The 25230-nt window shown below is 48.9% G+C and overlaps 1 protein-coding gene across 1 annotated transcript in view; it reads left to right on the plus strand.

Moving 5' to 3' along the window:
• The first annotated feature begins 579 nt into the window (after positions 1–579).
• Positions 580–25230, plus strand: part of cubn (cubilin (intrinsic factor-cobalamin receptor)) — a 291472-nt gene continuing 266821 nt past the window's right edge. Inside the window, exons 1-6 of the mRNA XM_051929225.1 lie at positions 580–767; positions 1323–1452; positions 10272–10367; positions 16219–16257; positions 19520–19621; positions 20674–20777. Of these exons, the coding sequence (XP_051785185.1) occupies positions 658–767; positions 1323–1452; positions 10272–10367; positions 16219–16257; positions 19520–19621; positions 20674–20777 (581 nt within the window). The 5' untranslated portion in view covers positions 580–657. The remainder of the gene's footprint in view (positions 768–1322; positions 1453–10271; positions 10368–16218; positions 16258–19519; positions 19622–20673; positions 20778–25230) is intronic.

Here is a 25230-nt window from a genome sequence, read left to right on the forward strand (position 1 = left end):
AGGAGAACGGAGAGCGTTAAACTCTATGCAGACAGCGACCAGGCCTGGATTTGGAGCCAGGACTTGATTTCATGAACTTCAAATCCCACTGCTGACACCACGGTGCGACCCCGATGAAGTCACTTCACTTGTCTGGGCTCTGATTGGATCGAAGCGTCAGCCGAGAAAGTGAAGTGTGACATCGTGTTTGAGTCCCCGATGACAAGGAGAACACGCAGAGCCCACCCAGAGAGCCCCCAGGCTGAGATTTGAACCCCGATCTCTTATCGGGTGTGAGTCAGCAGCGCTGCTCCTCCACTGTTTGGCCCACCGTGTGACTCCTGTCACCTGCTCAAAGTGCCCCCCGCTGGTCCCGTGAGTATCATGTCTGAGTGCCCCCTCTCCACTTAAACATTACCTAAAACGCTTAACTGGCTCTTTTATTGCCATCTAAAGCTTTCAATGATCCACCCGGCAGGCCATTTGAGATCTCGGCTGCCTTGTGACTTTCACCACCCCACCGACGCTCTTATCTGCCCCGCACTGACGGTACAAAGGCCGTCCTCATCCCGTCTCTCATCCCCAAAGGCCGTCCTCGTCCCGTCTCAGGTGTGACGCTCTCGTGGAGTGCGGCTCTCAGGCTGGCATTGTGGTGGCTCTGCTTGGCCACCACTGACGATGGCCCACGTCGCTTGGCTCTTTGCTCTTTTGTTCTTGTTTTGTGGGCTCAGCTGTGACTCGGACGAGGCTGTGAGAAGCAGAAGGAAGAGGGACGTGTCCAGTGATCTGTAAGTACCCTAGCAGAGGGGACGGGGTGAGTGGGGTATGCTGGGCTGTGTATAGCGCCTTTCAGTGCTGCTCAACAGACTCAGGTGGGACATGTGGGTGCCACCCTAGTCACGTCTGCAAAACCTGAAAAGGTTGAGAACTCTGAGCTGGTGGTGCCCAGGCACTCCCAACAATGCCAGGGTGTTGAGGACACTCGTGGGTTTAAGCTTCTGCTGCTGCCAGCTGTAGAGTGTGGTGAAGGCGCCAACAGCGTATGTGACTTCACTCCATCTGCTTGTTTCATCTTTACAAAGCATAGTGGCTACTGGAAAAGGCGCTATATACAGTGAGGTGCCCGTTCACACCTGCTTTATGTTTGTTTACTGTATTCTCATAATTTATGTATTGCTGTGTGAGGCGCTATATGAAGTCAGCTTTGGCTTAGCAGCTCTGTAGCCTCACTGTCTGGAGTTGAGTTTATTCTGCACTGAGTCACTTGGTGCCCACAGCATGCGTTTTAATAATCGACGCCTTTCTCTTTTCATTTGTTTGCCAACGACGCCAACATCCTAAAGGCCTCGCCTGGCAACAGACAACGGGAACTTAGTGTTCCACACTGGCAACAGTAAGAACATCGAGTTCAGGGCAGGACCTTCTGGCCACGTCAAAATCGGCAACGAGGACCTGACGGAGCTGCTGAAGCAGGTGAGGCGACGGGGCATCTGATACGCTGAGGGGATGGGGTGACGGCGAAGGGGTGACGCAGACGGGAAAGGTGCTGTATGAAGAGGCAAGATACGCGTGATTCATTAAGGAGAAAGAAAATAATATTCTATTAAAGCTAGCAAAAGACTTTAGATCCTTGTGAAAGGCGCTATATATTCACTGGTTTCTGGTAAAGAATAAAAGTTACAATTTAAACCAAACTGTTACATAAACTGATTAGACAGACACTACATGACAGCTAAAGAGATCTAAAGCAGACAGAGAAATGTGAAAGGCACTATATAATAGATAGAAATGAAAGGCACTATATAGTTTCTAGACAGATAGATACATAGCTCTGTATAACAGATGTGAAAGGCTCAATAAAACAAAGAGATAGGAAAGGCACCATATAACATATGTGATAGATAGATGTGAAAGGCACTATATGATAGATAGATATGAAAGGCACTATAATAGATAGACGTGAAAGGCACTATATTAGATGGATAGATAAGAATGGCACTATATGATAGATAGATAGATGTGAAAGGCACTATATAACAGATAGACAGCCTGACAGACATCTCATTCCTGTGGAGATGCCCACCCTATATCAGCGCCCCCTCTTCTTTCCGTCAGATGTTAGAGGCTGTCTGTGGTGATTTGTGGCCGTTCAGCCAGATGGGCGTTGGTGAGCTCAGGTGCCCAAGTTGGACGTTGGCTTGTCATCAGCGGTCCAACTCACCCCAAAGATGTGCCCGTAGTGCTGCGCTCCCCTCGAGTTCCTCCATGTCTTTATAGAGCTGACTTTGACCTTCAACAAACTGAAGTGCACAATGGTCTGAATTGTCTTTGACTGCCGTGGCATTAACAGGACCCTTCATTGGCACCATGGAGCCGAGCCCAAAGCCCGCCATTTTCCCTCGTCCACCAAATGTGACAGGCGGTGCTGTGCAGTCCAGAAGGTCGTGTTCTCCTGGTCCATCGGACTGCCAGATAGCGACTTGTGATTTGTCACTCTGCGATTCCACTGCTTCACAGTCCGATGGTGGGCAGCGTACTTTTATGCCCCTCCAGTGAAGGCCTAGCATGGTACATAGTGACGTTTGGCACAGCCATGGAAGCCCAATTCCTGAAGTTAAGTCAAGTGGCTTTCTCGAGACGTCATTCATACACCACATTGCAGCAGACGGTGGCACACAATGATGAACTCCGGGGCCGCAGTGTGACACACACGCACAAGCGCAGGACAAGCAGCAAACCCGTAAACGGGTGACAGATAATGAACAGACAGCGATGACAGTCCAGCAGTGACAAGTGTAACAAATGTGCTGCATAGAAATGAACTACTAGGAGCAGATCTGAAAGGGGGGGCACCACAGAGTGCAGAGTGTGGACCACCAAGGAGGGGTAGAAGCTGTTACAGGACCTGGCAGAACAGGGTCAGGTTTTCTAGAACCTTCTGCCAGATGGAAGCAGAACAAGGAGATGGTGGGGAGGTGGTGGACCCTCACAACGCTGCAATGCTTTCTAAAGGTGAGGGGTCCCAGTGAGCTGCTCTGCAGGGTGCCATCCATCACAGGACCTCGCGTTCCCAGATCAGAGTGTGGAATGGAGGGAGGTGGGCCTCTGAGGAAAGTGTCTTCTTGGTGATGGGGGTGGTCTTCACTGTCCAGGTTGGGTCAGCTGCCAGGTGGTCCTGCCCAGTGCCCCCACCGATGCCTCCATGTGAGGAGGGGTGTGGCCTCCTGGAAGACCTTTGTTTCTGTGGCTCACTTTCATCAGAACGGTGAAGCTCAAAGGTGACGTTACAAGAAATTAAAATCAGATGAGCGTAAAAATTCATAAATGGTGTCCACAAAAGAAAGAATACACACTCGCAGAGGACAGGGACGGAATGGAGAGAGTGACAGTCTCTAAATGAGGGTCCGATGATCAGGTCGGTTGGCCAGGGTGGGCAGGAAAATTTAAAGTAGAGAAAAAAAATCAGGGGGAGGCCCCAAGACCCCAAACCAGCCCCCACTGAGCATTCTCTCTTAAACCAATGTCGTTCTTTAATTTATTATTTAATTTTCTTGAAGGGCTCAGCCCAGGGGGTCTCGTGGCAGATCAGGGGTATCGGCTTTCGTTCCGGTGGCCGTGTAGGACTTTGATCAGGTGGCGCTGGCGGACTGAGGACGACCGCAGGCTCATTGACGAGGGTGCCAACGCCACACGTGTCCCGTTCCTTAAGGGCAGAACTAAATTGTAGTGACGTGGGAGTCGTGTTAAACAATGGCGGTTGGTGGGACGTGGGGGCTTAGCTACTGCAGTCTTTAGACCGTCTGGGAAGACCCCTGATATCGAATGTGACAAGTATGAGACGTCTGTAATGAGGCCTCTTTGGACTGGGCGACTGTCACATGAATCTACGGAGTTCAGGTGAACGTATCTGAGTCACTTCAAGGGGCGCAATGGGACTCTTTTTTGAAGAGCGTGTCACAGCACATTGTCACACATGACCAGGAGGCCTGCCCTGCCATGACGCCAGCTGGATTAAAGCAGATAGCGTGTTCAGGGCACTAGAGGGCAGCTTCCCCTGCATTGCTGGAGGACCATGGATTCCCGCAAGGCATGATGGGATTTGGAGTTCGCCGCAGCCCTGTTGGGTTCTGCCAGTAGGAGGTGCAGAGACTGTAGAGCCCTAAAATGTCGTGGGCATCCTGGGGGTGATTGCAGACCTTGCTAATGAGCCACCTGGAGCTTAAAAGGAGCCGCCTGCCTTCATTCCAGGGGCCGGAGTCGAGAGGTGAAGGAGAGAAAGGAAGAAGAAGAAGAAGAAGGCAAAGTGTGCTGAACTCATTGTACTGCGCCACTTGTGGGAATGAATTGGGAAACGTTCTGCTAGGAACTTGTGCCTGGTGTCTGTCTGTGTCAGGTTTGGGCAGCTGGTGTGCCCCCTGCAGGCCATAACATCTAACATCATCTATGTTGTGTGTTTAAACACCACTTGTGGAATGTCCATCCTGTAAGCAGACTCTAATGTCCAAAGCCCGCTGTGTCTCCATTGCTGATGACACCCACCATCCTTGTGTCGTCTCCATACTCAATGCAGGTGTGGATCTGTAGAGTGAACAAAAGGGGGCGCCGGTGCCCAGCGTGACACTCCCGGAGATGGTGTTTCTCTGACTCGGTCGGGAAGTCCAGGGTCCAGTTGTGAGGGGACGTGAAGCTCATGATGTTTGGCTGTCGTGCTGATGTTGGCAGTTTAGAGCTCTGCGGTGAGTGACGCCATTTTCAGGAGCCCGGTGGCCCCCGCTCTGTGAGTTTGGATGGTCTACCACTTTGTTTTCCTGAGCTGCTGTTGTGCTCGGCCCTTTCACTTCACAATAAAGATCTACAGGACCAGAAACTCCACGTGCTAAATAAAGGTGGCATCCTGTGGCAGTGCCTACGCTCTGCAGTGCGACTCATTTGCTGCCCCTGTTAATGATGAGACCCCTGACCTTGATCTTATTGTCCGTAGCGTGTCAGTCGATAGGTAGAAGGGTACTTGAGGGAGCGATGAAAGGCGCTATACAACACAACCCTGGCTCAACTGTATTTAGTTCATCGTCCATTGGTCTTCTGCCTGCTGTGAGTCCTCAGGATTTCTGTCCTGGTGGGTCGCTGGTCTGACTCTCAGAGGTGTCCCCCCCCCCCCCCCCCGTGCCATCCTTCTCTGTCTCCCCCTGCACTCCATCACTCGTCCGCTGTTCTTTGAAGTTGTGTCACATGGCCCGTCTCCTGGGACCTGAAATTTCAAATCTTGCCTCAAACTCCACCCCTTTTTGGTGATTGGCCAGCTTCAGGGCTCCCCTAGTGAAGTCGTCCGCCCCCGCTGAGCCTGCCATGCTGTCTGCCGCCGTCTCGTCTCCATTTGTTCGCCACGTTGTGTTTCAGATTTAAGAGCTCGCTTGACTCCGCCCAGATTTCCGACATCGTAGGTTTTGACGTATTTTCCGTCGTTATTGAGTTTCGTGTGGCAGTTGTAATTTAACATAAAGACCAACCTGATTGGCTCATGATGATGTTAAGGTAGTGGGGGGGCGGGGTCTCTGATTCCTACGCCTACTGCTGGTTGTGATCGCAGGAATTTCCTTCCCCAGATCCTGTACGTTATGCAGCGCCTTGTCTATAAACGCCGCCAAGGCTTCATTTTTCACGTAAACTTCCACAAAATCGGTGGTAAAATTAATTGTGCATGCGAAACTCTCTAAAAAGAGAAAAACAAGGAGTGCTGCTCCCACAATGCCTTGCACACAGCTTTGAATTTTCTGGGCAGCCGTGTAATCTGCGTCACGCACTTCAAATCAGTTCTACTCTTCATCTCTCGTTGTGGTGCGCGCTACTAAAAAAAAAACAAAATGAAACAACTGTGAAAGCAAATCTGTGCCCGCACTTCTTGAGTTTCAGTTCCAGTAATTTTCAAGGACCTCACGTTCAGTCGTTTATTAGTGGGGGGGGGGGGGGGGGTCCTGCTCTTCGAGTGTTAAATTGAATTAATGTAGAATATCTTTAACGAATCGCCGCTCTGCAAATGAATAGATTGATGTAGACACACAGGACACTGGAAGAAAAGCTCCGTCCCCTTCAAACTGCTCCACTAATCGTGTTTGGAGTGCGGCAGAGCAGGGAGGCTCACCATTGAGCAGTGGAGCAGCGCGAGTTTGAAGCTGCTCTGAGACGGCGGGGTGTGTGGCAGTTATTTGTTTTAGGTTCCGAGACCCAAAAAGTGGCGTTTATATCCAAGTGGAAATATCCGAGCCGATCCAATGCTGGGCTCTCATTGTCATCGCCACAGAAGAGTGCGGCGCAGTCCTTTTTAAAAGTGGGACGTGCTACGTATTCTTCACGCCAGAGATGCATGGCACTGGGAGCTGACCCTGGACGTTACTCTCCCCAGCGTTCAGTCGAGGATCGTAGCTCTCATGTCACTTCTGTCTCTGAGGCATCTCTAGGATTACAGTCGGCAAGATTGTCTTCACAATTAGCAAATCTGGCATCCCACCACCAGAACCAACACAACACACATCTCACGTCTTAAGAGAATGTCTGCACGTGGCAAGGAATGAGTCCGGCGATTTCCCTTTTTATCCACAAGAAGAATTAAACACTAAATGGCAAACAACTGTGAATGAGCACAGCAATGATATTCCAGGCTGGAGCTAAAACCTTTCTTCTCATACCGATGGTAGGAATTTCACTGATTTACTTATTTCAGAAATGTTCTGCTTTCAGGATTCCATTTTTGACATCGAGATCTTTTTCCACTCTGTCCTTTGGCAGTTATACGGCATACCGATACATTGATAGGTCTTCATGTTGTGTGATGACATTTTATGGTCATTGACGCTGGTAGCCTGATCCGTCATGAACCTCGGCGTCACTGCCTAATGTCAGGTTTGCTGCAGGTTGTCTCCTTCCTCGGCTGCCCTCCACTGCCACTGCTGCTCTGATCTTCCAGACTCCTTCTCTGCAGCTCCAATGACGTGTCACCTGCTGTCACGTTCATCCCACTAGGTCCACGTCACGTTGCTCACCTGATGTCAGAGCCAACACCATCCATGTTCTCCTTTCCCAACTCTGTGAGCTGATCATCAAGTGGTATGAGATAATGTTCCTCTGTTTATCGATATTAGCCGTTTTGGTTAAAGTGGGCGTGGTGAAGCAATTGGTGCCCCCTGCGCTAATTCACAATGGGTATCCTGGTATCTTGTATTCTGAACTTTTGTCCTTAGGTCTTGGCTTTGGCTTCCTGGTTTTTGAATTTTGGTTAAATTCCGTCTTACCTTCTAGTCAGTTTTATTGTTATTTAAAAGCAGAAGAGACTGCAACCTCATATCCAGGCCAATGGATTCAAGCAGAGGAGCAGGAAGTGCCCCCTCATCATCTCTCTCTGTCTCTCACACACACGCACCATATCTCTGCATGGCTCTCCATTTGGCTCCACCCCTTCTGACACTGTCTCTCTCTCTCTCTCATTCTCTAGCCCCGCCCCTTCTGACACTGTCTCTCTCTCTCTCTCTCTCTGTCTGTCTCATTCTCTAGCCCCGCCCCTTCTGACACTGTCTCTCTCTCTCTCTCTCTCTGTCTGTCTCATTCTCTAGCCCCGCCCCTTCTGACACTGTCTCTCTCTCTCTCTCTCTCTCTCTCTCTCTCTCTCTGTCTCATTCTCTAGCCCCGCCCCTTCTGACACTGTCTCTCTCACTCTCTCTCTCATTCTCTAGCCTCGCCCCTTCTGACACTGTCTCTCTCTCTCTCTCTCTGCCTCATTCTCTAGCCCCGCCCCTTCTGACACTGTCTCTCTCTCTCTCTCTCATTCTCTAGCCCCGCCCCTTCTGACACTGTCTGTCTCTCTCTCTCTCTCTGTCTGTCTCATTCTCTAGCCCCGCCCCTTCTGACACTGTCTCTCTCTCTCTCTCTCTCTCTCTCTCTCTCTCTCTCTGTCTCATTGTCTAGCCCCGCCCCTTCTGACACTGTCTCTCTCTCTCTCTCTGTCTCATTCTCTAGCCCCGCCCCTTCTGACACTCTCTCTCTCTCTCTCTCTCTCTGTCTGTCTCATTCTCTAGCCCCGCCCCTTCTGACACTGTCTCTCTGTCTCTCTCTCTAGCCCCGCCCCTTCTGACACTGTCTCTCTCTCTCTCTCTGTCTCATTCTCTAGCCCCGCCCCTTCTGACACTCTCTCTCTCTCTCTCTCTCTCTCTCTCTCTGTCTCATTCTCTAGCCCCGCCCCTTCTGACACTGTCTCTCTCTCTCTCTCTCTGTCTCATTCTGTAGCCCCGCCCCTTCTGACACTGTCTCTCTCTCTCATTCTGTAGCCCCGCCCCTTCTGACACTCTCTCTCTCTCTCTCTCTGTCTCATTCTCTAGCCCCGCCCCTTCTGACACTGTCTCTCTGTCTCTCTCTCTGTCTCATTCTCTAGCCCCGCCCCTTCTGACACTGTCTCTCTCTCTCTCTCTGTCTCATTCTCTAGCCCCGCCCCTTCTGACACTGTGTGTCTCTCTCTCTCTCTCTCTCTCTCTCTGTCTCATTCTCTAGCCCCGCCCCTTCTGACACTGTCTCTCTCTCTCTCTCTCTGTCTCATTCTCTAGCCCCGCCCCTTCTGACACTGTCTCTCTCTCTCTCTCTCTCTGTCTCATTCTCTAGCCCCACCCCTTCTGACACTGTCTCTCTCTCTCTCTCTCTCTCTCTCTCTCTCTCTGTCTCATTCTCTAGCCCCGCCCCTTCTGACACTGTCTCTCTCTCTCTCTCTCTGTCTCATTCTCTAGCCCCGCCCCTTCTGACACTGTCTCTCTCTCTCTCTCTCTGTCTCATTCTCTAGCCCCGCCCCTTCTGACACTGTCTCTCTCTCTCTCTCTCTCTCATTCTCTAGCCCCGCCCCTTCTGACACTGTCTCTCTCTCTCTCTCTCTCTCTGTCTCATTCTCTAGCCCCGCCCCTTCTGACACTGTCTCTCTCTCTCTCTCTCTCTCTCTCTGTCTCATTCTCTAGCCCCGCCCCTTCTGACACTGTCTCTCTCTCTCTCTCTCTCATTCTCTAGCCCCGCCCCTTCTGACACTGTCTCTCTCTCTCTCTCTCTGTCTCATTCTCTAGCCCCGCCCCTTCTGACACTGTCTCTCTCTCTCTCTCTCTGTCTCATTCCCTAGCCCCGCCCCTTCTGACACTACAATTTCCATTCAGGTGATTGATCAACGCTCCTTGTAATGAAGTTTCAGCAGGACAGACCACTGTGGTATGGCGGGTCCGTGGCTCAGAAAGAGGGCGGGCTCATTGTCGGTGGGTGTGTGGGGAGTTGGTGGAGTAATTGGGGGGGGTGACGCACCTGCCCGTGAGGGGGTGTGGTCTTGCTATTGAGACACAGCACATACAGAGGCCTATAAGAAGAAGCTGGCGTGAGAAAAAGAGGGGCCTAAAAAGGGAGAATGAAAGAAAAAGGTGAATCGGAGAAAAGGAGAAAAACGAAAGAATGGAAATGAAGGGAGAATAAAAGATGGAGAGAGAGGGGGAAGGCAGGAGGCGTAAGTGAGCGGGCGAAAGGCGGAGAAGGATCACGTGAATGGCGCCGAGTGACCTGGGAGTTGGAGTGGCAGAAACGCTCACTGGAGGGGGGTGTTCTGCGGGTGGTGCCATGGACCAGGGGGATGCAAGCCTGGTAGCAGGAGTCGGAGGTTTGGGGTTGGTGCCCTGCTGGAAGCCTGAGATGGCCACAGGGGCTCGAGCCTCGGAGCAGCATTGAAGGTGGGCTGAACTGTTGGACTGGCACCTCCTCGGCTGCAAGGAGCCATTTGGGTTAAGCTAAGGAGACGTCTGTTTTTAGGGCAGTGCACCAGGGCTCGTGCTGTTAAAGACCTCTTCCTGCACTGTGTTTTAACCTCGTTGTTAAGGGATTTTTCATGGATGGATTTTAACCGTCACCTTTGTGGATTATTATTTATTGAATGAAGGATGCACTGCACTTTTTGAACTCTTGGTTTGGACTCAGCACTTTACACCTTCCCCTTGCTTGGTGTGAGTGTCCTCAGGACTGGCGGCGCTGGTAGGTTAAAGAGGCTCCCGGTGGGACCCGGTGGCATGGGGCCGACCCGCACCGTCCAAACCCTACCATAGTCCATTAAACTGCCATGGCTCAAACCTTGAACATCCCAGGACATTGCCATGTCCATCAGCCTGGACTCTTCAGTGGCAGGGGTCTGGGCCGGTTGAGTTGCTCCATCGTTGATCTCAATTCTTAAGTTCTACCGTTCTAATATTTCATAAAACATTTTTCTCTAATCACACAACTCTTGTCCACTGTAGATCAAGAAGAATGAAGATGACATCACATCCATCAAGAACAGTGGTGGTGGAGTCCCAGCAAACGTCTCCACTCAGATCAACCAGCTCAACAGCCGGGTGCGTAATATCGAGTCGCACTTATGGGGGTCTCAGGACTCCGTTTTTTACAAATCAAATGACGTAGGACTGCAGTGGGCTGGCGCCCTGCCCGGGGTTTGTTTCCTGCCTTGTGCCCCGTGTTGGCTGGGATTGGCTCCTGCAGATCCCCGTGACCCTGTAGTTAGGATATAGCGGGTTGGATAATGGATGGATGGATGGCATAGGATGAATGGAGTTAAGCTCAGAATGAAGGTGGGCACACCACAGGTACGTCTTGTGTTTCTCAGAGTCCCTGACCGATATCTCAATATCAGGTTTTTGTCACCCACCTGACATGAAGCTTTTCTTCTACAATGTGACCTCCACCATAAGCCTCACCCCACACTCTCAGGGGGCTTCTGTCAGACGCGTCATCAGCTGACTGGCCCTCCATATTGGGCACTTGACTGTGGAGACCTCCTGAAACTGAAAGTCTTGAGGAGCCCCCCTGTGATGATCAAACCCAAACCTCTTATTGGTGGAAAAGGGTGACTGGCAGACGTCCCTAAATCAGATATTGAAGGAGATGTTTTTATTTTTCTGCAGCTCGGCCTTTTTATTTCTCTCATATAATGAAGACTTTGAACCATAATGAGCCGCCAGAGTCAGGTGGGCACCGTAAACAGACAGGAGCGCCATAAACGTCCTCATGACTGTGTTTAACTTTAACAAGGTGTGTGTGAGCCACGTGCTCGCCATCGCAGTGGCACAGAGTTGTGCTGGTGGCACTTTACAGCCACAGTGGTGACAATAAGAGCTGAGACTATGAAGTGCGACATTGAGAAAGAGGTAGAAGTCGAGAGAGAGGTCAAGTGGTGACCAACAAAACCTGACAGGGGACATGAGGACCCAGGCGTGAGTGACCTCATTTGTCCACTGTTGTGTTCTGAGAGAAGAACGAACTCGAGATCTGATGGTGTGGAGTGGAGGTCAGGGATGGAAATCAGTGATGTGAGAGAAATGAGCAGAGGAAAGACCAGAATTGAACTAAAATATCAGAACAATGGTGACGAGAGCGAGAGCGGGCTTACTCAGTCCATCAAGCCCCCCAGTCCCATCCGTTCATTTTCTGACGCTTTTTCTGGTCCAGGTGGCACATTTTAAGCTAAGATGCCCAGGCATCTCCTTTCCCTGTCACATCCTCAGGCTCCTCCAGAGGGATGCCAAGGTGTTCCCAGGACAGGATCCCTCCAGGTTGTCTGCAGTCTGCCCCAAGGTCTCCTCCTGGCTTAAAATGCCCAAAATGTCTCCCCAGGGAGGTGTTCAGGAGATACTCGAACCACCTCAACTGGCTCCTTTCAATGTGATGGGGGAGCAGACGCTCCTCTTTGAGACCCCCTCCAGAACGTCTGTGCTCCTCACGCTGTCTCCAGGGTTGGAGTCCAGACACCCTCTGAAGGAAGCCCACTCCTGCTGCCGGGATCCGTGATGCATTTCTGTCAGTCGCGGCCTGAAGATCGTGGCCATTGGGCGATGACCGAGATGTAGAACGACCGGTAAATCAAGCGCTTTGTTGGTCCCATCTCTCCAGATTGTCATCAATGGAACTTTTCGAGCCCCCGGAAGTTCTGCTTGGTCACGTTTTGCTCTTGGTTTTTTGATCTTTTTGAAGAACTCATTTTAAACATCTCCATAGTGGCACCTCTTTGTCTTTTATTTGTGCGTTGGGCTTCATGGGAGTGCCCCCCTGAGGCCATAATCTGCTTCCTTGCTGCCCATGTGTCATGAATCAGTTATGTGCATGTTATGTTGTTTTGTTCTTTTTATTGTCTTTCTTTCATATTTTGATGTTATTTCTTTGGATTTTTGCTTATCATTAATTTCTTTTCTACTGACTCCTTAAGTTTACTTCTTTTCCTTGTTCTTTGTGGGTGGATCCCCAGGAGGCGGGGTCACGCTGACATCACCACTCCTGAGCCCGTCTGTGGTATAGCGGGTCCACAGCTCAGATCAACAATGCCAGTTTTTAAATAAGAGGGGGCTTGGTCGTGTGGCCAGAACGGTTCCTGGGCGCTCGAGATTCGGGTGGTCCTCGCTTATAGTGCATAGGTGAGGAATCGTCCACCTCTGTGATTGAAGTCAGGAGTTGCTAATCGCCACACCTGAACCACATCCCCGTAATAAATAGGAGAAGCGCAGGGCGGAAAAAGAGAGAGAAGAGAGAACAGTAGAAGATGGCAGAGCGAGAGAGAGAGAGTAGAAATGAGGTAGTGCAACAGAATGGACGAGCCAGCCAGCTGAGTAAAAGGAAGGTCAGTGCGGTCGGGGGTCCCAGATAGAGTGAGCGAGTGATTGGCACAAAAGGGACAGATTATGCCCACTGACTATGTGGAGCAGTAGGTACGATCGAGGAGGAGTCCGCCCTAGGGATCTGAGGGACGACCACCTGTGTGAGAAGGAAGACGGGAGGACAACCGACCCCGAGCGGTCTAGCAGACGCCAGCAGAGACACGTAAGATGGGGTCGGTAGAGAGAGGACCGCGGCGGCTGAAGTCTCGTTGGCTGATTAAACCTAAGGACAGCTGAAGAGGCTGGGAAGGAGCTGCATCTGGCTGGTGTAACCCCAAAGATTGCTGCTGTTTTAGTCTCGTTTAAGCCTTTGTTTTAACCGTTTTGTTTGCTCTGAGGATGTTGATGGAGAAGTTTAGAGAAGGACAGAAGGAGTTGCATTGCGTCTTTGTGGACTTGGAGAAAGCATATGATAGGGTGACTGAGAGAAGCTGTGGTATTGTATGAGGAAGTCGGGAGTGGCAGAGAAGTACGTAACAGTGGTACAGGATATGAAGTGTGACTGTGGTGAGGTCTGAGGTAGGAGTGATGGAGGTGGGATTACATCAGAGGATCGGCTCTGAGCTCTTTGTTATTTGTAATGGTGATAGACAGGCTGACAGACGAGATTAGACAGGAGTCCCCGTGGACTGTGATGTCTGCTGATGACATTGTGATCTGTAGTGAGAGTAGGGAGAAGGTTGAGGTGACCCTAGAGAGGTGGAGATATGGGAGGAGAGGAATGAAGGTCAGCAGGAACAAGACAGAACAGATGTGTGTGAATGAGAGGGAGGTCAGTGGAGTGGTGAGGATGAAGGAGTAGAGTTGGCGAAGGTGGAGGAGTTTAAATACTTGGGATCAACAGTACAGAGTAATGGGGATTGTGGAAGAGAAGTGAAAAAGAGTGCAGGCAGGGTGGAATGGGTGGAGAAGAGTGTCAGGAGTGATTTGTGACAGACGGATATCAGCAAAAATGACAGGGAAGGTCTACAGGACGGTAGTAAGACCAGCTGTGTCATATGGGCTGGAGACGGGGGCACAGGAGACAGAGCTGGAGGTTGCAGAGTTAAAGATGCTAAGATTTGCATTGGGTGTGACGAGGATGGATAGGATTAGAAATGAGGACATTAGCGGGTCAGCTCAAGTTGGACGGTTGGGAGACAAAGTCAGAGAGGTGAGATTGTGTTGGTTTGGACATGTGTAGAGGAGAGATGAAGGGTATATTGGGAGAAGGGTACTAAGGGTAGAGTTGCCAGGCAAGAGGAGAAGAGGAAGAGAAGGTTTATGGATGTGGTGAGAGAGGACATGCAGGTGATGGGTGTGACAGAACAAGATGACGAGGACAGGAAGATATGGAAGAAGATGATCCACTGTGGCAACCCCTAATGGGAGCAGCCGAAAGAAGAAGAAGATTTATGGACATTTGAGTACTGCACTAATTTATGTTTTGATGTTGTTGTTTTTGATTTTTGTACTTTTTGCACCATCCTCTTGTTTCGTGATGTCCTCACTGACCAGCTCATCTGGTGACATTACCGACGGTGTTGGGTTCGAGAGCTCCCCAGAAGCCAGATGGGAGCCTGGAGCTGAACCCGCATTGTCAAACACTGCCCTTTGGCTATTTAAGTGGGCAGAGAAGGCTCAGGAGTGGGTGGTCATTCATCTCTTGGTGTTTTCTTGTTGGAGTTTCTGGATTTTTGATTCTAAGGATTCTGAGTTTGGATTTTTATTGTTTGCTGTGGATTGTCATTTAGGCTACACCTTTGTGCTTCCTTTTGAAGTTTTGAGCCTTTCTTTGTAGTTTTCTGTTTTTTGTTACTAAATCTTTTATTAATTTATTTACCTGTATGCCACCTGCACTTCAGAATGGGTCGTGCTAAGCAGGTTTGCTCCAGGCCAGTACTTAGATGGGAGACCAACTGGAAAAATTGTGGGTTGCTACTGGATGAGGTGGTGCAGAGGCCATCAGGGGGTGCTTACCCTATAGTCTGTGTGGTTCAGGGCAGTGACGGTGACACCGTAATGTTAAAATGGTGCCATCTTTCAAATGAGACTCAACACTGAGGTACTTAACCCTCTGTGGTCTTTCAAAGAGAGTTTCCTGATGTCCTGGTTAAACTGCCCACCCCTGCCTCATCCATCCTGACCCCCTAACCATCCTTCTTACTCCTTCACCACCTAACAGCTAATATATGATAATAAACTGGCACAAAAATGGCTGCCGTCGCCTTGTGCAGGTCGGTGCTGCACATCAGTGGTGGTTAAGGTGGCTCCTCGGTGCTTCTGTAAGGCAAGCCGTGTAGCTTGAAAAGCGCTCTGTAAATGGAATTCTTTATTTTTATTCGTATAAAGATTCTTCATTTGACCTTTTGGAATACAAGCCAAGGGTTTATGGTCATCCCTCCCCTTGAAGGGCTTTTCTTATATTTTTGGTGATATTTATACTTGCTGGGCCAGCTCCTCATTTTCAGGACGGCTCCTGGTGAAGCCAGCTGGTTTATTGGGGGCCTGGCTGAGTTCTGCTGGGTGGTCCAGTTAGGATTGTCACCTGTGCTGTGCTTTGTTTCAAGTGGGCCCCCCCCTCCCCGTTTTGTTTAATTTTTTCTTATGTTAATACTTTGGATCATTCATTTTCTGTGTATCTATGTATCCTTTACTGTGTGCCACGTGTTTTGTGGGTGGTCCCTCTAGAGGCGGGGTCACCTGCCCATCACTGTCAGGGGAGAGCCCTTTAAAAGCTGAGGGTAGCCCACAGTCCTTTGCGGTTCATTGAATGTTGACTGTTGTGCTGTTTGATTCTTCGTTTTCCTCATTTTTGGACCTCTGTCCTTCTGTCATTTTGTCCATTCTTGAGCTTTCTGTATTTGGACCTGTTTGCCTCTCGATGATCTTCTTGTTTCATGCAACTCCTTTTGCCTTTGTGCTCCTCTGAGCTTATTTTTGTGAAATTAATCTATTTATATCTAAAGACTCTGCTGTTGTCTGTTTTTGTAACTTCGCCGGAGTTTCCTCCCCTCTAGTGGGTGTTTTGAGGTGTAAACCCCGACACGTTCACGACACTCCGCCGCTGATTTGGGGAGCCTCGGAGGAAACTCCAACTCCATGTCACGGTGTCTCCATCTCGATGTTCTTTACTCGCTTCCTCATCAGCCATTGTGACTTCAGCCCTTGATGGTCAGTAATCTGTGAACCTTTGCATTTCTCCGTCCTTCTCTCTTCTTCATGTCCCTCTCCTCGAGTGTATTTCTTATTGTTGTCCTTCTAAAAGAGCAACTGGAACAGAAAAAGCGTTACGTGTGAAGAAGAGGCAGACCACCGTCCTAACTGCAGGCCCGTTTATGAGGTGGCAGCGGTGGTGACGGTCACCATGGACACCTGACTCTGTACAACACGGACTCAGTTGAAGGGGACGTCGAGACATCGGTTGGGGGGACGTGAGACAGTAATGGTGGTGAAGCCCTGTGTCAGTAGCGCCATGGAGGGCGTCTCTGCTCCGCCCCTCCTGTCACGTTTCTTGTTTTAATCGTTTTCTGTTACACTAAATCTTCTTTTTCTGTTTCAGGTGACGTCTCTGGAGAGCAAAGTCCAGAATCTGGAGCAGGTGAGGACGTTCGACCGCTCACTGCTTTAACGGTTTATCATTAAGATATGAAGGGTGGGCTGCTTTTTACCCAAATTCTACACAAATCTGATCTAAAATTTTGGTGCCCCCCCAAGGCTGGCCAGTCCAGCGATGCTTTGCTCAGGTCTAAGGTGACACGCCAGTGTTCTGCTCCTCTGAAGTGCGCCGTTACAAATGTTTGATTCTGCTTTGTCCCCTCACTTCTGGAGTCATGCATGTGTCTCTGTTGGGGGTCTTCATTGATTTCTCTCATTTAGTTTAAGCTTCAGCGTCAGATATTTCCCGTCCCATCACCGTGCCGTGTTATTTTTTTATGGATACGGCCATTTTGGTCACCGTCTGTTTGCTGTCCCCAGGCACCGGTGGCCTGAAGAGCACAGCGTTGACCGTAATGCACTCGTGTTAGTGACGTTGCGTATTCAAATCCAAAGTCCTCTGCCTGTGACGTTTCAACTTCTTTAAATAAGAACATCATAAGCTGGACAGACGAGAGAAGACCCCCCCCCCCACACACACACCCCCACCGTCACTCCACTGGTCTCTCTTTGCTCAGCTGTCCCAACATCTCATCCTCACATCCTCACACCTGAGGTTCCCACTTCAAGTCCTTGACTTACCAGTTTGCTCCTGATTCCCACAATCCTTTGTGTAAAGAAGCTCTTCCTGTCTTCAGGCCGAAGTTCTCTTCTCCTTAATTTCTAATGATGAGTCCTCAGCTACATTGAAGGGGACCTTCTGGATCTCCATTATCAATGACTTTGGGGTCCCCACTCAGTCTCGAGACTAAACAGATTTCATTTTTGGGTCATGTCCTTAAGTCCCATGATGCACCTTGCTGCTCTCCCCTGCACAGCTTCAAGTGCCGCTCTGTTTTTCTTCTAATGGTTGACGACGGCACATGCAATGGAAGGTGGCAGCCAAACAGAGGAGAACATGAAGGGTCAGCAAGTGAAACATTAGAAACATTTCCAAGTCAATCTTATGATTCCTGAAATTGAAGAGTCAGGCCTGCACTTATTTTAGGTCTGGGCCTACCACAAGGCAGCCTTACCCCAACTCAGAGGTGCAGGCCTCTGGCCACACTGGCCTCAGGAACGGGGATAAGGCTTTTAAAATTGGAAATAAAGTATCAGAAGGAGTGAGGAGAAAAGCGTAAAAATGAAAAGTGTCAGGGCAGAGAACAAAGATACTTAATATTTAAAGAATTTATTAAACAAATAATAAAAAAGTCAGAAAATGTCAGGCAGCTTTTATCTAAAAGGGTCATCATCTGCACAGGGGGATACCCCGGACTCTTCATTGGTTACATGGGGGGTCACACTGCCCTTCAGGGATAAATGTGTTTTTTTTATCCATTATTCATTTACTGATCTTTTTATTGTGAATGGGTTTGTATTCTTAAACTTCTCTTAGACACTCACAACAACAACAACAACATTTATTTCTGTTGCACATTTTCATACAAATAATGGAGCTTAAAGTGCTATACATGATGAAGAAAAGAAAAATAAAAGACAAAGTAAGAATTAAATTAAGACAACCCTAATTAACATAGAATAAGAGTAAAGTCTGATGGCCAAGGGGGACAGAAAAACAAAAAAACTCCAGACGGCTGGAGATAAAAAATAAAATCTGCAGGGGGTCTGAGGCCAGGAGACCACCCAGCACCTCACATTACCTGTGAGCCACGGGGGGCCGCTTTGTGTTAAAACTCAGAGCACAAGTAGCACAGAGATGAGGGGTCAAGCAGCAGAGCTGGCGACATAACCACACAGGTAGGCATCAGCCATCAGGGTGGGCATCAATCACAGAGCGAGCCTGCTGTGAAAATAAATCACATCAGTGGAATGGAGACCCCAGAATCACAAGCAATGGACCATCAGGGCCGTCTTTGGAGCAAAGCCCACTCTTAGTTACTCAGTGTGAGCAGACCACTCAGGTTAATGGATATGAACGGCCATTGGTTAAAAATTAGCAACGAGGCGCTTTATAAAGGTTAACTGACACTGCTGGGCAAAAGGTGAAAGAAGACAAAGTAGAATGGGGCAAGGGGGCTTACAGAAAGGAGATAGATAGATAGATAGATAGATAGATAGATAGATAGATAGATAGATAGATAGATAGATAGATAGATAGATAGATAGATAGATAGATAGATAGATAGATAGATAGATAGATGTGAAAGGCACTATATTAGATAGATAGATATGAAAGGCACTATATAATAGATAGATAGATAGATAGCACTATATAATAGATAGATAGATGTGAAAGGCACTATATTAGATAGATAGATATGAAAGGCACTATATAATAGATAGCTAGATAGATAGATAGATAGATAGATAGATAGATAGATAGATAGATAGATAGATAGATAGATGTGAAAGGCACTATATTAGATAGATAGATAGACGTGAAAGGCACTATATTAGACAGATAGATAGACGTGAAAGGCACTATATTAGATAGATAGATAGATAGATAGATGTGAAAGGCACTATATTAGATAGATAGATAGACGTGAAAGGCACTATATTAGACAGATAGATAGACGTGAAAGGCACTATATTAGATAGATAGATGTGAAAGGCACTATATTAGATAGATAGATATGAAAGGCACTATATAATAGATAGATAGATAGATAGATGTGAAAGGCACTATATTAGATAGATAGATAGACGTGAAAGGCACTATAGATAGATAGATAGATAGATAGATAGATAGATGTGAAAGGCACTATATTAGATAGATAGATAGATAGATAGATAGATGTGAAAGGCACTATATTAGATAGATAGATAGATAGATAGATGTGAAAGGCACTATATTAGATAGATAGATAGATAGATAGATCTGAAAGGCACTATATGACAGACACATTTAAAATCTTTCAGTACACACATATGCTAAATAAATATGAAAGTTATGGTTCAGTGTCTTAGGTAGACAAGAAGGGCACCGTATGACAGACAGACAGACAGACAGTTCAGTATATAGCAGGTAGTCAGAGGCGCTATATGCCAGTAAGACTGATGGCCGGTGGTATATCATATGTAGATGTGAAATGCACCACATAGTAAATGGATATGAAAGGCGCTATATCACAGCCTGTGACTCGTCACCTCTTCCTCCCTTTTCTCACTGGTAGCCCCCGCTGTGTGATTTTGTGTTTTTGGTGGTCCAGTTTTGCTGAAGTCATGCTTGTGCTCACGCGTCATCTTCTCTCTTTTTTCAGGTGGTCCAGCAGCGGTCCTGCACCAGTAATCCCTGTCAGCATTCTGGGACCTGTTTGAATCTGCTGGGTGCTTTTCACTGCATTTGTCCAGGTAACTGGAAGGTGAGGACACGTCCATTGCAGTGTTTTTTTATTCTCAATGGTTGTTTGACATTCTAGTTTGTGACTTCAGAGTGACAGTGCTGACTAAGTGGTGACATTTACTGTTGTCCCCTTTGTCTCTTCACTGTCAACTGATGGAGATGTGATGGACTAAATCATTAAAATGCCCGTCACTGACCTGGCGTCCTCAAGCCGATGCTCAGCATGTTTGCACTCTTATTACCCGTCAGAGTGACCAGGTGCATTGTGGGTAATTCCATATTTGATGTCTTGTCATGTGTAAATCCCAAATGACACCTTTGTGCTGCACTGCCTTAGCTGTGACATCTTCATTACAGAAAAGCAACTGAGAAAGTAGAAAGCCACCTCATGCATTTGTGCACTGCCAGGTGACGGTGGCACTTGGTGGTGGAGGTCGATGTGGTCGACTTTTCAGGATTCTGCTCTCCTTCTCCACGGTTGGTCGGCTCTCGTTCTCTGAGCCACACCGACTGTCCTGAGTAAAGAGAATGTGACAGTCCAGCAGACGCATGAGAGGTGAAGTGCGGTGACCACAAATGACAGTCCTCAGTTTGGACTTCACTCCAGGAAGGGCCATCAATCAGCCTTAGTGCCCTCTGCTGTGGCTGCTGGGCTTTTCGTTTGTTTGGTGCCCACGTCGGTCCTGTTGGGATGTGTGAGTTGTTGAAATATTAGAAATATTCATCCAAGAAAAGCCCTCGGGTTAAAGACGACTGAGGATGACAAATCTGAAATGCCATTCAGCACATGAGCCCAAGAACGAGCAGAGTGCCCCCTTCTGACCTGAGGCAGGGGTTTGTCCTTTAGTGTCATTTTATCTTCAAAGTCAACACCCCATGCCAGACTCTGAGGGGGTCCTATAGGATTGATGTCCATTATGTTAACCCCGCTGGTCAACGGTGAGAGTTGTGATGTCCTTGCTGCTTTCAGCATATCGTCCTGCACCAGCTGTTTATTGTCCCCTGGTGTCCATTTGGTGTCTCTTCATGGACCTTCATGGACCTCCTCTGATGTCCTGTGTCCTTTTCCAGGGTCTCACCTGCTCGGAGGATGTCAATGAATGTCAGGCGTACGCCGGGACCCCAATGGCCTGTCAGAATGGAGGGAACTGCAGGAACACGGACGGGAGCTACAGGTAATGGGGGCTCTGCTTTGGCATAGGATGGGCGGGGGCATATGAAAGGCGCTATATAATAGACAGAGGACAACCTAAATAATATATAGACCTGAAATGCACTGCGTAATAGATAGATGGGGGAATATGAATGTGACCCTGTGGGGGGAGACAGAAGTGTTATCCCACCTTCTGAATGCTCAGGTGCTCGGCCAAACCGGGCGACATCATCATCATCTGCAAAAACAAAAGGGGCAAAGAAAGGGAAAGTACGAAAAATTAAATACAAAATCCGAGGCCCTTAGAAGTCTTTTACCCTACGCGGTACATGGAAGGCTAGTTGGCCTCACTCTTCTTCCTAGTCTTCGTCTTCTTCTTTATGGCTCTTCATCTTTTTTTCTTCTTCTCCTCCTCCTCCTCCCTCTGTGTGTATTTATTGTCCTTCATTATCCTTCTCCAAACAGCTCAGTCCACCGCATTCTCCTCCATCAGGCACTTCTTCTTCTCCTTCTCCTTCTCCTCCTCCTCCTCCTCCTCTGTGTGGATTTATTGTCCTGCATTATCCTTCTCCAAACACCTCAGTCCACCGCATTCTCCTCCGTCAGGCCATTTTCCTTCAGAACCTCCACTTTGTCCTCCTGGACTTCCATTCCCATCAGTCTTTTGCCCACATCTCCACTGTGTCTCCTCATCACACGTCCATACCACTTCAGCTTACATTCCTGCACTTTCTTAGATGTCTCTGCAACTTCTGTTGGACCTCTGACTCTTGTCCTTTCCTGTAACTCCACACGTCCATCTCCACGTTCTCATTTCTGCCAACTTCTCCTGCTGTGCTCCCCTCACTGCCCGTGTCTCAGCTCTATACATCATTGCTGGTCCTACCACAGTCTTATAAACCTGACCTTTCACCTACTCCTGAAATCAGGGGTGTCCAACTCTGTTCCTGGTGGGCCGCAGTGGCTGCAGGTTTTCATTCTGACCATCTTCTTCATTAGTGAGCTATTTTTGCTGCTGTTCTGCCTTTGTTTTAATTGACGTGACTCACACCCCTTAAAGCAGCCACACAATAATGAGCCCCCACATGACCAGCTCACCTGAAAATAAAGAAAGGTGAGGGTCTCGGTCACGTTGGTCTGTTCAGGTCACCAAAAGATCTTGATGGTGGTCTTCAAAAAAAACAGGTAATCAACAGAAGGAGAGCAGCAACAAGTCCTGATATTCAATGATGGCTTTAATTAACAGCAAGAATCGGCTTCTGATTAAGAAACTGGCCGGAGTTTGACGTTCCAGTTTAGCTGGTGGTCATCTGTCGGCTCATTTCATGTCTCATTTCTGTTTAATGAAGAAACAAATCAATTGAGAGGAGTGAATCCTTCAAAACAGGGCTATGAAAATGAAGGGAAAAGGAGTTCATTAGCAGTGAAAAGAGTTAGAAGGAGAAGCTGCAGTGACTACGGCCCACCCGGACCGGCGCTGGACACCCCTGCCTTAAATCTTCCATCACACAGCACTCTATGGGTTGTCTCGGCTTCTAAATCTCCATCTTGGGCTACCGCTGATGCTCGATGTTTAAACGTCTCCACTCTCTTCAGTGGCCTCTCCCTGTACCTTAACGTCTCAATCCTTATCACCATTTGACCTCCCGTCGTCGTCTTCTTCTTCTTCCTCCTCTTCTTCATATTCACCCCTCTATCTTCCAAAGCTCTTCTCCGCTCTTCCTCTCCACTTCCTTCTGTCTGGTGCTCCACAGCACGGTGTCATCAGCCCCAGGGTCTTCATCAACCGTGCAGGTGGCTTTGGCTCCTTCAGAAGTCTAAGACTCATATTATTGATACAGCGCAGTGTAATCAGCAGACTTGAGCAACACGGACCACCCTGCCCCTCAGCGTGACGCACAGCGCAGAACGCAATGGGCAAAGAGTGGGCGCCGTGTAGGAAACAAAGCAAGCATTTGACTTCAGTGTGCATCTGACGTTGAACCGCTGTGTGTGTGTGTGTGTGTGTGAGGAGGTGACCCAGCATTGTGAGTCTGTATCAGCGGCGCCGGCTCCTGTTATCAATCAATGCATAAATAAATCAGTTTCTAATAATAACAATACATTTTTATGTCTATAGTGCCTTTCCGTTTACCATGCGTACTCGGAACAGAGCATTTCAGGGCACATGGACAGCTCTGTCACCACTGCTGCCACTCGGCCCACTTTGGTGCCAACCTTTGTTTTTCTTTCCGGGTTCAACTGAGAAGGTAAAACTCACGTTGCCCCCCCCCCCCCCCCCAGTGTCAAAATGACTCGACAGAAATCTGGAATACGCAGCCTGAAGCTACCAAAATGAAGCCAATGTCACAACTGCCACCCACGATGGCTGCTGCCAGCAAATAAGCAAACAGGAAACACGAGAACCTGAGGGTCCCACCTGAATAGACCCTCTGATAAAATGTCTGACTTTTCTGTCGCAGGGCAAGCGGACGTCGCGCTTTCTTTACTCGAAGCCTTTGCTGCTTCAAACTGGGTGTATTTTAGAAAATCGCATTCTTAAAATCGCTCGTTTGCACGAATTAGAAAAGCAAGTCGATATTTCACTAAGCGTTAAGACGTCAGACGGAGAATTACAAAGACTTATTATGCCTACAGATATTTTTGATTATTTCGTATGAGCCTGAAAACACCGATAGCTCATAAGCCAAAGGTCAGATGGGCTGGAGAGCCAAATAAGAGAAGGGGATGTGAACTCATTGGTTGGGGGACAGAATAAGCCCCCCTTATGAAAGATGGACAGAGAATTATTATTAAGAATTATTGGTGGAGTTAATTACAGAAGAGGCAGGACTGGAACAGTGGAGTGCTAGAAGTCAGATGGCAGAAATGATCAGAATGGTAATAAAAGTGAAAGGTGCCCATTTCTGGGGGCTCACTGTGCCAATCCGAGTTGAGTCTCTGTGTGCCTTCTCCTGGGATGCCTGCTTCAATGGTATTCGGTGAGTGTAAAGGCTTTCGTGTTCACGCTGGACGCCCGCGACCCTTCACTGCCATTTTAACCCTTAAACCACCACAACCGGCTAGAATCGGATTGCAGTGAAATTTTCCAGCACGCCGGAGCTGATCAGTCCGTGCCATCCACTTATTGAGCAGGCAGCTTGTGACCACTGGTGCCCCCTGCAGCATACCTGTCCCTGGGCGTTGGTCAGCATTGGCCTCTGTCTGCCTGTGTGCTGCCAGTTCAAGTGCAGTTGGCACAGTCGGTGATTCCTCAACGTCATCAATGGCGCCACTCGCACCTTCTACATATCATAATAACGATTATTGCAGTCATTTTTTTTACAGTTGTTCAGTTCAGCTGCGGTGGGTTGGCACCCTGCCCGGGATTGGTTCCTGCCTTGTGCCCTGTGTTGGCTGGGATTGGCTCCAGCAGACCCCCGTGACCCTGTGTTCAGATTCAGCGGGTTGGAAAATGGATGGATGGATGGATGTTCAGTTCAGATGGTCAGGGTTGCAGTAATTGTGATGTTCTTTGCATTGTGTTCCATTAAAACTTCACCTTTTCTTGGTTAATTGTGACGTTTCCTTAAAAAGTGCAGTGGCGTCCAGGGGATCCATTAACCCCCCCCCCCCCCACCCAAAGTATGTGGCAGTTTAAGGGTTAAAATGAAAGCACTGCAGCTCTGTGCGGTGGTCTGGTGGCCCACCCAGGAGTTGTTCCTGCCTTGCACCCTCTGCTGGCTGGGATGGCTTCCCTGCGACCCTACTCCGCATAAGGTGGGCTTGGAAGATGGGTGGATAGGTGGGTAAGGTGGGCTGCTGCTGACGTCTGTCCTTGTTAACTGATTAAATAAGTGGACGGTGTCACTGAAAGCTGGGTCCTTACCCAGCCGGGACGCCTGGAAGGACCGGGAGGTGGCATTTATGTCCTCCGGGACACAAGGGGGTAACCGTCCTGGATCAGGAGAGGACCACGGGAGAGGAGCAAGGAGGTTCCAACCCGTTGGGACCCGTGGCCACCGCCAGGGGGCGCCTCAAGCCTCATGGAACCCGGGAAACATTTACTTCTGCCACACCCGGGAAGATGGAGGAAGATCCTTCCAGGGACACTCAGAGTGCTTCTGGGTGCAAGGGCAGCACTTCCGCCACACCAGGAAGTGCCACCAGGAAGACGTCATCAGGCACCTGGAGCACATCTTGGTGAACATAAAAGGGGTCACCACCCTACAATCAGGGAGCTGGAGTCAGGAGTGGGAGCAGGACGAAGCTCCCGTGAGGAGAGGAAAGGTGGCCACGGACATTTAAGGAGAGGCCCGGATTAAGGGTGATTAGTGCTGGGAGCACAGTGTGCTGTGTGCGGGACAGTGTTATTTGGAGAAAACTAAACGTGTGCCTTTATAAAGATGTGGTCTCTGTCTGGAGGTGCCCGGGCAAGTCTCGCAGCATGATGAACATAAATGAACTTCACTTGATGGCGGCACGTGTCACGGCCT

This window comes from Erpetoichthys calabaricus, chromosome 6 (genome assembly GCF_900747795.2).
Source record: "Erpetoichthys calabaricus chromosome 6, fErpCal1.3, whole genome shotgun sequence".
Lineage (NCBI taxonomy): Eukaryota > Metazoa > Chordata > Cladistia > Polypteriformes > Polypteridae > Erpetoichthys > Erpetoichthys calabaricus.